At 41.8% G+C, this 18,898-nt stretch overlaps 1 protein-coding gene across 5 annotated transcripts; it reads left to right on the top strand.

Moving 5' to 3' along the window:
- Positions 1 to 584: 584 nt before the first annotated feature.
- MGST1 (microsomal glutathione S-transferase 1) lies at positions 585 to 17,722 on the top strand. 5 transcript variants are annotated; one of them, XM_078337941.1, is made up of 4 exons: positions 585 to 614; positions 7,877 to 8,035; positions 11,288 to 11,382; positions 17,109 to 17,722. In XM_078337941.1, the coding sequence occupies exons 2-4, from the start codon at positions 7,910 to 7,912 to the stop codon at positions 17,353 to 17,355; spliced, it is 468 nt and encodes a 155-aa protein (XP_078194067.1). In that variant the 5' UTR covers positions 585 to 614; positions 7,877 to 7,909; the 3' UTR covers positions 17,356 to 17,722. The 5 variants fall into 5 exon arrangements, with proteins under 5 accessions (XP_078194067.1, XP_035111148.1, XP_035111146.1 ...); XM_035255257.3 differs by having other exon boundaries at positions 585 to 705; XM_035255255.3 differs by having other exon boundaries at positions 585 to 805.
- The last annotated feature ends 1,176 nt before the right edge of the window (positions 17,723 to 18,898 follow it).

Here is an 18,898-nt window from a genome sequence, read left to right as displayed (position 1 = left end):
TAAGTAGAGTTTTGAAAAGATACCGACGTAAAAATGAAGAACAGATGCCTTCTAATGCTAAATTTCCCGAAACTCCTACTGTTATGCTTATATAGAAATCATTCTCAGACCTTCCTTAGATGAATTTCTGTTCCTAGAGCAAACTGGTAGTTTTTTTCTTCTTTAATAGAACATGAACTTGTCCATCAAATCCTAGAAAGTTAGTCCTAGCGATAACCCTTAAAGCCTAAAGGAGTAAATTAAGAGCAAAAAAAAAGGAAGTAGACATCGCAACAGGTGATGCATGCCAGATATAGCATTCTGGATTATAGATTCCTAGGAGAGGAATAATAGAGACTGAAAACACGGCCCTCACAAATCATGGAAGGTAGATCCATAAACACTGTGGAGATTGTGGAGACTAGGAAGCTTGGAAACATCCCTAATCTAGACGGTGGAGTAAATATCTACGGCTTCCCAAAGCATTCCTCTAAACCTCCCTGTAAAAAAAACACACCGAGCTGATTGTGTAATGGACCCATCCAGTACAATTGCCTCCCGTGTCACTCTGGACCCTGAACGGGAGGGGACATCGCGACAAAGCCAGTTGTCTGGTGTCATGAATTTGGAACACCGTAAGTGATCTTTACTGAAGGTTCCATTCTGCCACGGTCAGCCTGTTAAGGAGGCCTGGCCACCAGCGCAGGGACGTGAAGCCTAACGAAGGTAATTTTGTCAGTGCCTGAGAGTTAGTTTTACCCTGGAGACTAACTTTTACACAGTTTTTACTTTCGAAATTCAGCGTGATCTTTCCCACCGTTTTCAGGTAAGTGAAAGTTAACCGCCTCCCCCTTCCCTCCCCTCGCCAGTGCTGAACTGTTCGAGGATTCGGAGTTCTAGACAAAGGGTCGCACTCTTCAGGGCAGCTGGCGTTTCAGGAGCCAGAGCTTCCAAAGGCGCCAAGTCGAACGGGTCCAGGGGAATCTGCGGGCGCTGGTTCCTCTGGGCGGGAAATCGGGTGATTTAGAGGAGGGCTTTGGGGAGGCCGGGATCGGGCTTTCAGGGCGGGAGGGCTAATTCATAGGAGATTAGCGGAGAGGGGCGGCGCCTGCGTCCGGCCCGCGCGGTGACAGTCCCCGCAGTGCGCGCGCGACCCGGCGGCGGGACAGGCTTGCTGCTTCCTCCTCCTCGGCCTCTCGGTGCGTACTGGGAGGGGAGAAAGGGACGGCGGGCAGGGAGGGCCAGGGCGGGTGGCAGGTGGAAGACGTGGGAGGTCTCTGCCAGCCCGAGAGTCCTTGGCTCCACTTGGGCGCTAAACGTGAGCGTTTCAATCGATCGCTTTTGAGAGGGAATTGTGTTTCTGTCCCGGTGTGGGTAAGTTTTCCCGTTTCTCAAACTCCAAGAATGAAATCGGAAGGTCTTTTCATGCTGCAGTGATGATTTCCCAACTTTTTCTTTTCAAGACAAAGCAGCCTCCTCTTTGAAAGGGTCCCTTGCACTTTGGGGAAGGTGGAACGAGCACATGCAAGTTGTAGTAATGGAGGAAATGCCTGTAGTTTAAGCGACTTCTGTTCTCCCCAAGAGTGCAAAAGCCTGCGGTGTCTCAGATTTCAGGGGCGTAAGGCCTTTATACCTATTGCAAGACAGGATTTGCTCTTCCAGGTTCACTTTGTAGGAGAAACAACGCAAGTTTTAAAGGAATACTAAATAACAATGCTAATAATAATGTCAGCTATTGCTACAAGAGGATATGATATTATTGTGTGATATGATAGCCAGTGACAGGAGAGCTAAGGATGAACCCCTGGGGAGGGTTCTCACCTGTGCCCCACCCCCAATCTGGAGGAGGAAGCCATGTGGAAGGAGAAAAGGAGAAGGGAGCTCTTTTGGGGGGAATTAAGGTCTCAGTTATTGCCTAGCCGGCCTGGGACGGCAGAGAGAGGAGTGCATGTAAATCTTGTAGTTTCTCTACTTCTCTTGACATGTGGCAGTCCGAGCTCCATGTTTATTTTCTCCTATTTCCTTTCCCTGCTTTCTTTCTGAGTGAGTGCTGAGTGGGTGCCCAGCAAGCATTGGTGTATGGCACCCAGGCCTCCAGCTAGCAATCGTCAAAGCCCAGTTTTCTTGGGGTCCCAACCTCCTGTGAATCCCAGCTTAGACCTACCTTTTGCGTATCTCTCCTTGGCATTAGGGTAGTACTGGCCTTTGTTGTCCTCTGCTGTTTCCAAAATAAAAGCACTGGGTATGCTGATTATCTTTGGTCATTTACAAAAAAGGCAAATCTGTCCAAATTTGCATATTACTCTCTGTGTCAGACAAGTACAATTTTTTTCTTTTTTTTTTTTTTGAGATGGAGTCTCGCTCTGTCGCCAGGTGCCAGGCTGGAGTGCAGTGGCATGATCTCGGCTCACTGCAACCTCCGCCTCCTGGGTTCAAGCAATTGTCCTGCATCAGCCTCCCGAGTAGCTGGGACCACAAGTGTGCGCCACCATGACCAGCTAGTTTTTGTATTTTAGGAAACAGGTTTCAGTATGTTGCCAGGATGGTCTCGATCTCTTGACCTTGTGATCTGCCGGCCTTGGCCTCCCAAAGAGCTGGGATGAGCCACCGTGCCCAGTCACAAGTAACATTTTTCTAAGGGTTTGTGTTACAGTGGTGTTTATTAATCCCCGAGATTGGAAAAGGAAGTCAGCGCAGTTTCCTGAGGGAGGCCTTGCCCCACCACTCCCCCAACAGGCACTAGCATTTCACCAGAGTCCTTGGGCTCTGAACCCCACTTTGCATGAGACCACATAGGGGGCTGCGTCTGCAGCTACCACAATGACTTCAGGAAATGCTAGAATTAACCTAGAGTTCCAAGTTAGCATAACCAGCAGCATGGCCACCAAGTTATGGTTTTTCTTTATCTCGTGTTGTAGTGCTTGTTAGTTTCAGAAGGTACAGAATTGCAGAGTCATGGCCCTGGGGATGGGTGTCCAGATTTTTCCTGTGTTTTGCAATACTGGTGTAGAAAGGCCGGCCACCTCACCCTAAGAGGAGAACTTTGCTCATTTTGGCCAAAAGCCTATAAGGGGAAAGGATGTTCCTCGACTGAGAAGTGGGGATTCTTCTCTGATAAATAGTCCTGGGGTTTTAGCGGCGGACAAAACAGGAATGGGATTTGACAAGGAACGGCCTCCAGAAAACCAGGGCTGTAGAGACTCAGCCTTGGCCGTGGGGAGCCCACACCCGACACACCTGAGAACACCAAGTTGCCGTCTCGGCCTCTCCACTGTGACTTTGGGTCATGTTACTCACTACCTTTCTAGGACTCAATTTCCTTATACACTAAAGGTAGAAAAAAATATTATTTGTTCCGACTACCTTGGAGTTTTTCAGGTCAAGAGAGAGAAAATGTGCAAACGCTTTTTGAAAAATCCCCCAATCAAAAGATACAGCCAAAACCTAATGGTATATCCAAAGATACACAAAGACTCAAAACAAAGGGTTGGAGAAAAATTTACCAACCAAATGGAGAGCAAAAATAAATAAATAAACAAAAAGCAGGAGTTGCAATTCTCACATTTGATAAAATAGATTTCAAAGCAACAAAGATACAATGGTAAAAGGATCAATGCAACAATAAGAGATCTTAATACCCAAATACATAAGACCCATAACAAGATTTAGACTCAACAAGACAGAAAATTAATAAGGATATCCAGGACTTCAACTCAGATCCGGAACAAGTAAACTCAATAAATATTTATAGAGTTTTCCATTTTAAATACACAAAATATTAATCGGCCATTATTAATACCCATTTTTAGAATGAAGCAATATTCCTGTTCTCTCTCCCTTTCTTCCTCTCCTTCTCTCCTTTTTTTATTTTTCAACATCCTAGTTCCTTACCTCTACTCAATACATTCCTCTGAACACCTGCTTCCTTGTGATTCTCCCATCCCACTGAAACCTCCAATCCATTAAAAAAAAAAAAGAAAAAAAGAAAAATTCTAAGACCATCAGTGTCTAGAACGACGCCAGAATCAGAGATTTTTTATTTACCAGACACTTACACAGCATTTAACGGGTTTCTAACTTTGTTCAGCTAACTTTATTCTCACAAGAATCCGGTGACATAGGAGTTCTTATCCATCTCGTTTAATAGGTAGGGTGAAGAGATCCCAGAGAAGTTAAGTCACAGTTACTAAGTGGCAGGGTCGAGATCCACCCAAATGTCAATCAAGTTCCAGAGTTTTGAATACTTGACACTCTACTTGTGTCCTCTTATGAGGAAGTCACCTCCACATTAGGGGACAGAGCTCTGGTCTCTGGCAGGAGAGATATTTGGAATATCGTTAAATCGAAGTATTCATTACCCTGCTGGCCAATGAATGGAGCATATAAGGAGCAAGCAAACCACTGTGCAGATATGATTCGTCATTGTAAATATTCCCTACAAATTGTAACCAGATTCGTGCTTTTCCCCGCTTACTTTTCTTAGACGATTTCTCCTTCCCTTCTTGAACACTCAAACCACCTAACATTTCACCCTGTTATTCATAATCACACTGGACTGCTCTTCTCCCTCCTGGCAACCTTTCCTGGTAAAAGGCTTTCAGTCATTCTGTTTTGACTGCAGAGCTAACCATGATAATGGCTCCAGTTTTGTGCAGCAAACTCATGGCAATTTATTGATAAATCAGCTTTGGGGGAAGAAAAGGTTTACACCAGCGTTGCCATAATCCATACTATAAACGACTACTCTTTCTTAATATTCTTACCTTTGCTGCTCATTACCTGGCTCTCGAGTACCTGTGAAGTGGAGAGGAGAGGTGGCCCATTGACCCCTCATTGGGCGTGTGTCAGAGGCTCCATGTTGGCCCGTCTCCCTAAACCACAGACATGACAAGTTAAGCCACATTGTTCATGATTGAGAAACTGTGTGAAGTGCACTGTGTGTTGCTCATTTTTAAAGAAAAGGGCTCCCGTTGCCCTTTTCCCAGCCACTGACTTCTTTGTGTACTTTCCCACAACCAGTCCTGGGTGGCTGCCATTTTTCCTCTACTCTTTCAATACTGATTTTCACTGAGGGGAAAAAAGAGTTCTCTGGACTTTTTTGTTCCATCGCTAAATAAATTTCATTCTGGAAACATTAGTAGAGGCTTAATGTTTTAGTTTTTAAATTATGGTTAAGTAGCAAATTTCTACTTAATGAACTTACCATAATTTTTAAAAAAAACTTCGCATGCTTGCTGGATTTCTTCAGATGTCTGTATAGAGGCCTGGGATTGAGGAATCCTTTATTAAGCTAATTACTTTACCTACACTCTAAAGGATGGTGCAGTTTGTCCACGACTTTCACCCCTTCAACCCTAGAACAAAAGCACACACATCAAATGTTACTGAAAGTATTATCTTGCGTTGAGAGCTAATCTAACATACTGTGCTTTCTACACCAGAGACTTGTGGAGATGGATTAATTTGCTAACAAAGGGGATTTTTTTAAAGACCTTGCACATGTGGATTCTGTTTGCCTAATGCAAGCTGTATATTTTTAGTCTAAGAAAACAAAAATAGGGGTTACTTAGGTAGCTTTGATTTCTTTATCTGCAAAATGGGAATGATAATACCTACCTCACAACATAATTGAAAGGAGAAAGAAGATGACAGATATAAGGAGTGTCTAGTCGTGCCAGCCACAGAGTAGACATTCCCTTCATGTAAGTCGAATTAGAATTAAGCGGAATTAAAGAGTTCAGAGCAGAATTAAGCAGGTCTCTTGAAAGAGGGAATAAAGCGTGGTGAGTGCAGGGGAGGTTCATGTTCCAGCTTGGCAGATTAACATCTCTGATTCCCCTTTTCTTCTTTTGTGAAATGGATATCGCTGTGACAATTGTAACAGATTAACAAAGGTGGTGGAATCAGTACATGGCATACTTGGACACATAGCAAACTGTAATAAAGATAAATATATATGTATGTGATTTTTATCACATTCAGCGGCAACACAAAGACAGCTGTATGACCAATAATGATACATATAAACGTGTAGATTACAGGGAAGATGGATAGAAAGATTGGATCCGATAGATGTCAGGCTAATAAGGACACATGCCAGGGTTGAGCTTTAAAAGCGGGAACGGTCATCATCTAGAAGAGGTAGTGCTACATGCTAAGCAGGATAGATAGATCTAAGCTTGGGTCTGAGAAAAGATACGTGTTTCTGGGAAGAGATAGAAGTAGACAGTAGGACTGACGAAAGAACAAGAGGGGGTTACAAGAATAACCATCAGAGGACTGGAAATTTACATTTTAAGCTTTACCCTAAATTCCTACCTGTTTTGACTCCAGGATCACCAGTGTGTCAGCTTTCCGCTTCAGCACATTCCCAACTATACATCCAACTGCAAGTGTACACAGCTCCATTCCTCTACTGAACAGCTTTGAATGTGAAATGACCTGAGGATCATGTAAAACTCATTCTCCTTCCCTGTTACACCATGGGCCATGAATAGTCATTCCATACCATAAATAGAATTCCTTAAGTCCCGTGTTTTGATGTGTCCATTATCCTGCTTTTCTTTAGTGTCTTGGAATTGATGATGCCAGAGATCATGATGATTCATGATAAAGACATCATAAACTTTATTGAGGGATTTTCTTGGACCAGTTCATGTTTTGTCTCAATTACATTAGACAACAACCCATTAAGTTAGAAGCTATTACTATTTCTTTTCTTTTTTATTTTTGAGACGGAGTTTCGCTGCTGTTACCCAGGCTGGAGTGCAATGGCACAATCTCAGCTCACTGCAACCTCCGCCTCCTGGGTTCAGGCCATTCTCCTGCCTCAGCCTCCTGAGTAGCTGGGACTCAGGCACGCGCCACCATGCCCAGCTAGTTTTTGTATTTTCTTTTTTAGTAGAGACGGGGTTTCACCTTGATGACCAGGATGGTCTCGGTCTCTTGACCTCGTGATCCACCCGCCTCAGCCTCCCAAAGTGCTGGGATTACAGGAGTGAGCCACCACGTCCGGCCTACTATTTCTATTTTAAGAATGAAGAAATTTAGTCTCAGAGACTAAATCTCTCAAGCAAAGTTGATAGCTAAATGGTGGGTCTGGAATTCATGTCCTGAAGCCTACAATTTTGAATACTACTGAAATGACAAAAAGTTGTAAATTGGGTCTCCAAAGGAGGATACATAAGAACTTAGGCCTTCCTAGTAAGACAGTGTGGCTGCTAGGGACAAGGTTTGATGTTTCCAAAGAGATCAGTCTATGATCTCTGGCCTTTTGATTTCAGCCTATACATAGTTCATCTCAGTGCAAGTCTGTGATTTTAGTCTTTGTTTAGAGAACTTTTGCTCTTTATTTTTCCTTGTACCGCACCCATTTTTCAATTACTACTTGTTTGATGTCTTCAAGATTAATAATATAAAACTAGATAAAATATTATGGTGTTTACTTTTTTTCTTTTGAGATGGAGTCTCGCTCTATTGCCCAGGCTGGAGTGCAGTGGCAATATCTCGGCTCAGTGCAACCTCCACCTCCCGAGTTCAAGCAATTCTCCTGCCTCAATCTCCTGAGTAGCTGGGATTACAGGCGCACACCACCGTGCCGGCTAATTTTTGTATTTTTAGTAGAGATGGGGTTTCACCATGTTGACCGGGCTGGTCTAGAACTCCTGACCTCAAGTGATGCACCTGCCTCAGCCTTCCAAAGTGCTGGGATTATAGCCGTGAGCCACCACACACAGCCCCTAATTACTTTGACATTTTAATAACAAAATAATCATCTATTCTGCAAATAGTCCAAGATATTTTTAAGAACAGTATAGTTAATGCTGCAATATAAGGACATCAAATGATCTTCCAGTTATTTTGTGTATTTATGTCTGCTTTTTCTTATCTTATTTAGATCTTTTTCAGATTCTAGACCACAACCGAAACAATGGTTGACCTTTCCCAGCTAACGGACGATGAAGTGTTCAGGGCTTTTGCCTCCTATGCAACAATTATTCTTTCAAAAATGATGCTTATGAGCGCTGCGACTGCGTTCTATAGAATGACGAGAAAGGTAAGAAACTGGGAGGTAACATTTTCTTACTTTTAAGAGCTGAAATTCTGGAAAGGAGTTTTCTTAATTTTCTTTTTTTTATTTTTGGTAAAGCCCAATAGCACACTGTTTTCTGCTGCAAGTGAAGTGTGCAATCGTTTGGCACAGATGGATCTGATATATTTAAGGAACAGTTGCTTCTCCTAGAAACTAGTAAACGGTTTTTCATTATGGCTTTTACCTTTCGTCATTCTGCTAAGCAGATGAGATATTCTGGAATATCCAAGTTTTCAAGGCTACTTTCATTTTGGGATTAATTTTGCCAAAGAGGGTTTAGAAAATAATTGTTTTACAGTTAACTAGTATTTTCGGCTCTGGTACAGGTCAAGGGTATGGTTTTGATTTAAAAAAAAAAAAAAGAAAAGAAAAAAAAAGAAAGCAAAAGAAAAAAAAGGCTGAGAATTAAAGTTCTTACTTTCAAAGTAGACCCTCATCTAATCGGGATGATCATTTGAATTTTGTGTACTTCTGACCTCTTACGTAGATACTATTTCTACCCTGTATTATCAGAATGATTTTTTTTTTTAAAGTGCAGATGTGGGAAAGTGGTAGACAGATTCTGAAGCATACATTCTGTATCCAAGTGGGGTTTATGCCTGCTGGAAGAGGGCAGAGCAAGGCTTCCTTTACAAAGTTAAAATATTTTCACCAGTGTAGTCCTTGTGCCTATTCAGCAACTTCGTCCTCCAGATCATCTCTTTCTCTTTTAGGACCTGTCCTGAGTTTTGTCCTCTAGAGCATTGATTTTATGTAGAGGCCACAGTCTTCCCTAAGGCGTTTCCTTGTTAGCCTCTTTTTTTTTTTTTTCCCAGGACAGAGTCTCGCTCTTAACCTTACCCAGGCTGGACTGCAGTGGCAGGATCTTGGCTCACTGCAACCTCTGCCTTCCTCCTGGTTCAAGGAATTCTCTTTCCTCAGCTTCCTGAGTAGCTGAGATTATAGGCATGCACCACCAGACCCGGCTGATTTTTGTATTTTCAGTAGAGTTGGGGTTTTGCCATATTGGTCAGGCTGGTCTCGAACTCCTGACCTCAGGTGATCCATCCACCTGGGCCTCCTCAAGTGCTGGGATTACAGGCTTGAGCCTGGCCAACTATCTTGAGGTAGAATGGGAGGATATTTGCATTTTAATGGAGGGCACGTTCCCCACATGGTTAAGTCTCTCATGTGCTGATGTGTTGCAAGCATCAGGCCACAAAGTGGCTGTCTACCCCCCAGATCCACACTGACTTCTAGAAACAGAATGTCATCAAGGAAATGTACCCTTATAAGAAAAGAACAAGGGAATTCAAATTTGTAGAGTGCCAGGAGCCACAATGCTTTTTATGTGTGATTGATCATGGAGTCATTTTACACAACCGTTAGCATTGTCAGGTGAAACGAGGATTCATCCTTCCATTTTATATAGAAGGGGAACGGAAAGGTTAAGTAGCTGTCTGAGTCCTTTTTGGCTGCTCTTACAAAATGCCATGGACTGGGTAGCTCAAGCAACGAACATTTGTCTCACAGGTCTGGAGCTTGGTAAGTCCAAAATCAAGATACCAGCAGATCTGGTGTTCAGTGAGGGCCCAGTCCCGGACTGGCAGATGGCCGTCTTCTCATTGTATCCTCACATTGGCAGAGCAGAGAAAGAGAGAGAGAGAGAGAGAGAGAGAGAGAGAGAGAGAGAGAGAGAAAGAAACAAGCTCTCTCTTTCCTCTTTTGTAAGGACCCTAATCCCATTCATGAGGACTCCACTCTCTGACCTAATTACCTTCCAAAGGCCTCACGTCCCAGAGACTATCACATTGAAGATTAGGCTTTAACATACAAATTTTGGGGGACCACAAACATTCAGTCCATAGCAATAGCTTACCCAAAGTTACATACAAATAAAGGGTGAAACTGTGATTCAAACTGAAATCGCATTAAACCCGGTCTCAAGCTCTTTCCATTGTAATACACCATTTATTTCTTTATTCAACATACATTTAGTGTACATCCAGTGTGTGCCAGGCACTTATTTAGGGAAACACTATGATGAACAAGACAGACAGGCCTGCCCTTAGGAACTTCATCTGGAATAAATATTCCCAGCCCTTCGCATCAGTTCCCCTCAGCATCTTTATCTCTAATGAATGTTCATATCATATTAAGAAAAAATAGAAAACTTACAAGATTTTTAAGCTTAAATTAAGATGAATTTTGCAGTTTTTGTTTTTCTCTGCCATAAATTATTAAATACTGGCGCATGCTTCAATATTTTTAAAATGCAGATTTCAAGTTTCAAGGGATGGGGAAATTATTTCAAACAGCATAATAGTTGCAGGAAGGTTTAGAAAATACATGAATGTGTACTTGTTACTCCTAGGAGTGTCATTCAGCTTCTCAAATTTCATGATACAGTATTCTTCAGCCCAAAGTTTTATCTAGTTTAGAAAAAGAAAAGAGGTACATGTGTTCTAACAAAGTATGAGACACCTTTCCCATCCCTTACTCATTTGTGCTTCTTGTCTGTTCTCTAAAACCTTTGGCTGGTAAATGTATTTATTTCAGTTGAGCCAATCACTTGGAAATGTTAATACCCTGGAGGGAAGGTATGTCAACCTTACCGTGAAAGAGATGCCAGCGAACCGTAGTCACAGTCCATGATGACTTAGAATTATGCCTCTGCCCATATTTGCTTCCTTTTCACTATCCTTGCGTGCTGGTTTTCGTTCAAGTTTTTATTTGTGCTTTCCTTTTTACAACTTTGCATTGTTAATAAAAATTCAGTTTGAACAATAGATGCTTTCTTCTACTCTTATGTTTGATTTATCGCTCCAAATGGGTGAACCTGGATGTCTGTATTTCTTCCACTAAAATTCAAATAACTTATTAGTTGGAATATCCCATGTTATTTGTTTGCTTCATTTTTTTTTTTAAGACAGGCTAGAGTGTAGTGGTACAATCACAGCTTACCGCAGCCTCAAACTCTTGGGCTCAAGTGATCCTCCCACCTGATCCTCCTGAGTAGCTAGGACCACAGGCATGTCACACACCACCATGCCCAGCTATTTAAAAAAAAATTCTGTGGAGACAGGGTTTCCCTGTGTTACCCAGGCTGGTCTTGAGTTCTTGGGCTGAAGGAATCCTTCTGCCTCAGCCTCCCACAATGCTGGAATTACAGGTTTAAGCCACTGCACCCAGCCAGTATATGAAATAACTTTTTTATTTTCTTGGTATTTGGAATAGGTTTTTGCCAACCCAGAAGACTGTGCAACATTTGGCAAGGGAGAAAACGCCAAGAAGTTTCTTCGAACAGATGACAGAGTAGAACGCGTACGCAGGTAAACCAGTGTCTCTTGAGATTACTTACTTGATCGAATGATTTTGGTCTAGGAGTTCAGTGAAGATGTCTCAGGGTCTTGGAGAATGCGGATAACATGTCAGACCTCTTTCCGACTCCTCGTAACAATTACAGAAAACTGGACATCTGAAAGTCTCCAGCTGTCACTGCCATCGCATATATGGCCAGTTTTGCTGTACTGTACTTTTATCGACACGCTCCTGGGATTAGTGACATTGCTTTCTATGGAGATGTATCAACAGTAATGGCGGGGAGGAGTAAAGATGCAGTTTTGTCATCTTCCTCCGTAGGTGAGACTGTCAACTCATGTAAGAGGTTGAAGAATTAGGCATTTTTGCATAAGATTCAAAATAAGAATGTTGATGCTCTGGAGAAATAGGAACCTCCTTTTTTCTGTCCCTCTCACCACTGCCATCTCTTTTTAGATGTTATGTTTTAATGTATTGGGGATTCAATGACGCTCTGGAGAAATAGGAACCTCCTTTTTTCTGTCCCTCTCACCACTGCCATCTCTTTTAGATGTTATGTTTTAATGTATTGGGGATTCAATGAACAATGAAAAGCAATAAGCCAAGACATGACTGGGGCACTATTGTTCCTGTCACCCACGTAGTGAGCATAGTACCCGTTAGCTTTTCAACCTTTGTCTCCCCTTTTCTTCGCCCTCTAATAGTCCCCAGTGTATGTTGTGCTGTCTGTGTTTATGTAACCAATGTTTAGCTCCCACTTATAAGTGAGAACATGTGGCATTTGTTTTTCTTTTCCTGTGTTAATTCATTTGAGGTAAGGGCCTACACCTGTGTCCATGGTGCTGCAAAGGACATGATTTCACTCTATTTTTTTCTTAAGACAGAGTCTTGCTCTGTCACCTGGGCCGGAGTGCAATGGCACAATCTCAGCTCACTGCAACCTCCGCCTCCTGGATTCAAGCCATTCTCCTGCCTCAGCCTCCCAAGAGCTGGGACTACAAGCATGCACCACCACACCTGGCTAATTTTTTGTATTTTTAGTAGAGACAGGGCTTCTCCACGTTGGCCAGGCTGGTCTTGAACTCCTGACCTCAGGTGATCCACCCACCTTGTCCTCCCAAAGTGCTGGGATTATAGGCATGAGCCACCGTGCCCGGCTGTCTTTATCCAATTCATATTGATGGACACCTAGGTTGCATTATCCATTTTTTGATCCTCTGTGACAGTCTGAAGCCCCTCCCAAGATTTCTGCGGATTCCCTATCGGCATATCATCTCCAGGTCAACTCTGGATCTGGGTTCCTGCTTCTGTGCATGTTTCCATGTTCTGCAGTTGGCGATGCTGGATGTTAATCCAGCCCTTTCGTCAGTTCCCTTCACACACTCACACACACACACGCACACACACACACACACACGTGGCTAAAAATAGACTTGAGTAAGCGGAGGTACAGAGTCGTTTTCACTGTGGCAACACAAACATTTCGAGTTGTATGTTACTTCTCTGACCATGTCCTTCAGCATTCTCTCTCCGGGGAATATGACCCATACCTGTATCTCCTTCACTCAAGCAGTATCCAGTGTTACACCATTTTTGAGGCTCTCTTCTTGCCCCACAGACTCTTCCACCCTATCAGCACTAAAATTAAAAGTACCTTCTTACTCATGCAAAACAGTTCTACCCACAAGCTAGTCATCAAGCAAGAATGTTTCTCTTCTAAGAAAAAGTCTGTGCAGGTACTTAGCACAAAATTTCACCTTTTGTCTCAGTTATAAAGCTGCTAATTCCGCAGTCCTGCTGAGTAAATCAGCCAGTCTTGAAAACGGGTTGTGTGAAGAATATGGATATAAAATAATTTCAGAACAAGGAATCACTGTAGAAATTTCAAACAATAGCAGAACAATATCAAAGGAAAAGTTATGTGTTACATGAAAAATAATAAACTGAAAAAAAAGTGAGTGAAGCTTGAAGTTTTCAAAACCACTGAAGAGACACAAAACCATTTAAAGCCTTGTCTGGTCCTCTAGCGCTTCCCTTTGAGAGCAGGCAGCCACATGCATGATGCTAGTCATCATGACCTCGTATTTATAAAATTGCCCAGGACTGGAAAGTGATCAGAAGCAATTAGACCCTCAGTAGTATTAGTAAGATTGAAATGAAAATCCAAGTACACCTCATGTGTGAGAGCGTAACAAAAGATATTGGGGGGGGGGGTCTGAGAATCCTCTCTACTATTCTTTCTGACCTTCCACCCTTACTCCCAGCCCAAGGGGGATTGCACTTTTAGAGGAGAGCGACATTATCTAAATTGATCAGCTAGTCAGGTTGCAAATAAATGTTAGGGAGGACAATTGACCCTGGTTCTGAAAAGATGCCACGTCCTTGATGAGGTGCAGCGACTGTGTGCACAGCGCCCCCTGGTGATGAGACACTGGCTTTTCCTCATAGTAAGAGAAGAGCGTCTCCAAGAGTGGAGTTTTCAGTTGTGTAATACTTTGTGAGATCGCACTCGTTTCATCGCAAAAGTGCTTAATAACACACTTTTGGAGATGCTTTTCAAAGAGAGAGAGTTTCCAGAATCTTTCCTCTCCATTTTTAAGCTAGGCTCCCCCCCCACCCCACCCCCGCCACCTCTCTAGTTCCTTCAGTAATTGTAAAACTGTTATGATTAGCATATTTAAATGGCAGGGACAGAAAGGGGCTACAAATGAAGTGAAAAGTATGCTTTACCACGTGCAATAATTGAGAAAATTAGTACATACACGTATGGAACAATTAATTACACACTTAAAGGAATACGTGTTGAAATATCAAGATATGTGGCTTAAAGTCAGTTATTTGCGTTCTGGGCAGACGGAAACCAGTGATCGATAGAAAGCATTTTACGTATTTATTTATTTATTTAATACTATCCTATCTTGTCCAGGAAGCATTCAAGACCATACACATTCAGCATACAAAGATAAAAGGAAAGTTGAAAGGCACACAGGTCAGCTGGCGAAATACAGGGAGTCATTCGAAAGACAGAATAAAGGCTTGAGTTTCATATCTAGGGAGAGGAGAGACATTTAGAATATATTCCCTTTAAAGGTAGAGAACACGCCTTCACTGAGAGTTCCATGGAGTCTAAGTGACGCTTGCTAGGGACTCTGTCAGGAGACGAACATAGGCTGGAGTTAAACTGGAAGATGTCCCTCATGACCCCAGTGTGTGAACACACCTATAGGGAGAGATCATTGTGTAGGTATCACTGTCCTTTATTCTATTGGGATGCTATCAAAGAGCCTTAAGACTGGGTTCCGGACCCTCAGCGGTTTAGAATGTTCCCCCCAAATAAGACTCCTGTGCATGTAATAATTGGAGAATGTTATGAAGCCATGTTTCATTAGTTCCATGGAATATTCCACAAAGGAAGACCTTGAAGATATTAGGATTTGGGAGGAGGAAGAGGAGAGGAGAAGTCTCATCAATTTGAGAAGATACCTTGATGAGAATGTGAACACACCGCCGTGTGCTGAAGGTGAAGAGCTTTGGCTGAGATGAGGGGCTCTGGAAAAGCCTTCTGAGCAGCTCCTTTTGTAGTTGTTCAACCTGACAACCCCCAGGTGCATGTAGCAACTCTAGTCCGGGTCAGGTGGATGCTGGGATCCACACAATTCTGATCTGAGGAAGGAGGCACGGCTGTGGCCTTGAGAGCACAGAGATGGTGGGAAGGTCTGTCTCAGAGCAGATGTGTACCAGGGAACATCTGTCCAAAAGAGAAAGAAAAACAGGCAAATGTAATCATGGGGGAAAAGGGTAACAGACCCGGGTAGAAAGTGGTCTCTCAGGAAGGCTGATTTCCACCTGGTGATAGATTTCAGCAGCTGTCTACAAATGGCACTAATGTTACAGAAGATGCTGCTCCAGGAAGGAGTCCGTCGTTGGAGCAGGGGGTAGGTTAGGATGGAAGGGTGATGCTGCACTCCAGCAGGTGCTCATAGGGAGAGCCGAGGAGGCGTGTGCCTGGAACAGGCTCAAAATAAGTACAGAAAATGGCACACAATGGTATAGAGTATAAACAGGCCTTACTAGGATAATGAGGAGTCTTATCTTTGAGAAATTTTGAGGGCTGATGAAAGAGTAAGAGAATTCAAAAGGAAAAATAGGATAGAAATGAGGCTAGAAACACATGCAGGAGCTAGAAAGGTAAAGAAACCCCTGCCCCTGACCTTCCTGCCCTCGACCCTCGTGGTCCTCTCACTGTCCTTGCCTTTCTCTGCTCTAACATCGCACTCCATCTGTCAACTGCTCAACACGGGGATAGAAGTGGACATTGTTTTCCAGAGTCACCTCTTTACAGTCTCTTCCTTAACCTTCGAATATCTGTCTTTTTGGCATGTTGTGAAGGAGAACGTTAACACGCCTAAGATTGGAGGTGAAGGAGTCTCCGTGGTGCTGCAGAAGTCAGAGGGGCAAAACAAATACTCCTGGTGTAATTGACAAAGTGGGCCCTTCTTTGATAGAAAACGGTATTCCTGTCTTTTCTGTCCCATCTCATTCTCAGTAGTGCTTTGTATTGCGCCATGAAAGGGAGGGCACAAGAACACTCACACCTTTCTTTCTTTGTTTTCATTCTTTTTTGAAGCCTTTCCAACTCATCGCGTATCTAGGCTGTGGCTGTCTTCTTCGTATCTCTATGTAGTTGTCGTCTCTGTGAGGCAAACTTAGAGAGAATCTAGGGAAAACGGGAGAAAGGAAAGGAAGGGAACAGAGTGGTGGTCACTGAGCAGACAATATGTAATAATTGTATGTTTAAGCTAGAGAAGAGAGTAACATAAAACAGAAATATTTTTTCATTTAGAAATATATATCGATAGTTGACAAATGCTATCAAACTCTCCATTTCTAGCCTGGATTCTAAAGCAATTTCTAATTCTGTAGACTTAAGGGAGATGAAATTTTAAAAATAAGTATTTTTAAAAATGTTGCTGGTCAGGGTGGCTTGCACTTGTAATTCCAGTGTTTTGGGAGGCTGAGGTTGGAGGACTGCTTGAGACCAGGTGTTCAAGACCAACCTGGGCAACACAGCAAGACCCGATCCCACGTTTTGTGTACCCTTTGCACTTTCACACCATCATTCCTAACCCAATTTCTTTGGCGTTTGGAAGTTAGCTTAGCCAAAATTTTACTGTATTTCAAAGGCTGGTTATGTGTTCTGTTATTTAGACGTAAGAACATGAGATTCCTGATATTAAATTGGTGAATTAATTATTGGCAACCTAGTGGTTTGGGTTGGCAGGGATCCTCGCAATTATCATTTGAGGGAGTAGCAGAAGCGAAGGAGGAGTCTTAAGAAAAATCAACACCAAAAGGATTTTCTTCCTTTGGGAAAAAGAATTTTTATAAAAAGAGTCTTAAATTGCTAATTGTTATGAACCTCATAAGAAAAAACTATTTCGTGTTTACAAAAATGAAATGAGTTCTATTAGATAGATGTTGTTTTGATACTCTAGGAACCACAAAATGCCTCCTGTGATATTTAAAGATACACTAAAAGTAACAAGAAACAAAAATAATGAGACATTCTAAATAAAAGTCAAGTGGGTAAGGAAGCAAGGCAATTTGAGATAAGAAAATCTTCCTCTGAAATTTAAGGATTCATTAGTACTCAGATTTAGTTTTTAGCGGAGAGGGAAAAAAGAATACGATTCTACGAATTTGAAATTCCTGTTTTTAACGGCCGTCTTTTTTACAGGGCTCACCTTAACGACCTTGAAAACATTGTTCCGTTTCTGGGAATCGGGCTTCTGTATTCCCTGAGTGGTCCCGACCTCTCCACAGCCGTTCTGCACTTCAGAATCTTTGTCGGAGCACGGATCTACCACACCATCGCGTACCTGACACCCCTTCCCCAGCCAAACAGAGCTTTGGGTTTTTTTGTTGGATATGGGGTTACTCTTTCCATGGCTTACAGGTTGCTGAAAAGTAGATTGTACCTGTGAAGGGAATCATACAACTCGTCATCCTGTTGTTTTCTTAAGAATTCACTACTTCCAATTTATAGTGAACACTTCCTTAGGTTTTAGGTAAGAGAGATGCAGAGGAATCATGACCTGGGGTAAACCCATTTGGAATATTAGCATCGCTAGTATTCTGTATTCTTGATTTACATTTGGATTAGAAATTTAACCTAAGAATTCTTACGTCTTCTGTCTGGTTTTTAAAGTACTTTCTTATAAGTTTTAATCATGTTATGATTTGTGACATTCAGTCAACACTGCACTTTTGAATCTATAAAATAATTGCATGTTTGAGAACCATTTCAATACTGCTGAAACTGAAATATGAAATAAAAAATGTAGAGAATGACTTTGTTTGGTTTTTATTTTTCCTAACATTTTGTTTTCAAAAGTTCCAAACCTGGGGAAAGGCTGAAAAATAGTGCACATTCTACCACGCCCTTCGCTTAGACTCACGAGTCATTAACACGTTACGTATTTGCTTTCCTTCTTTCTGTTTTCTTTTTCTCGGAAACATCTGAGAGTAAGTGGCAGATATCATGACACATCACTCCTTAATACTTCAGCATGTTTTTTCTATGAAAAGACAATCTCCAAATAACTATAACACGATTATTACACCCGAGACATTTAGCACTAATATAATATTCAATATATGCCGTTCTTATTGTAATGATTCCAATGTCCCCCATCATTGCCTTCTTAACTGCTTTATTTTTGATCCGGGAATCAAAGACCAAACGTTGCCTTCTGTTATCATTTCTATTTAGTTTTCGCTTAAATGAGAGACTTCTTTCACTTTCTTTTTCTTTTTCATAACCCTGACTTGTTTTGAAGGGTATAGACAAGTTGTTTTACAGAATGACCCTTAATCTGGATTTGTTTTACCTAAGATTTTCTCTTTCTTAGATTCAGATTAAACATTTTTGGTGGTGTGTCTTCACATTATAATACATCAGTAGGCATATGATGTCAGTTTGCGCTGTTTGATCAATTTAGTGAGAATGTCAACCAAATCTGTCTATTTTAAAAGTCTCCTTTTATTTTTATAATCATATGTGGGGTGATAACTTGAGCCTACGAGTATCCTGTCTCCCTACAAACTTTCACCTAATAGATTTAGCACCCAGATATGCCATTTGGTTTCTACATATAAATATGTAACACATAAATCACACAAATTTAGATTTTTTTTTGTCTTCAATGGAATGTATACCTCAGTCTCGATAAGGGGTGAGCTCTTAAAATATCAATATTTTTCTTATATATGCTGTTCATGTAATTTATATTAATTTTTGATTTTCCTATCTTTTGATTCATTTGAATTTTAAATATATTTCTTAAACAGTACTTTTAATGGCGTTTGCGAATTGTTCATTTAGATTTGCCACTCAAGAGAAAAGTCACCGTGTTATGTTTTAGGTTTCACAGTCTGAGCAACTCAAGTCCGTGAACAAAACCTATTAGACAATTGACTATGTAGAATTCCATACAAGTTTCTTTTTACTTCTTTTTTCTAATGTTA

Source organism: Callithrix jacchus, chromosome 9, assembly GCF_049354715.1.
Source record: "Callithrix jacchus isolate 240 chromosome 9, calJac240_pri, whole genome shotgun sequence".
Classification (NCBI taxonomy): domain Eukaryota; kingdom Metazoa; phylum Chordata; class Mammalia; order Primates; family Cebidae; genus Callithrix; species Callithrix jacchus.
This window is presented reverse-complemented; position numbering and strand designations above follow the sequence as displayed.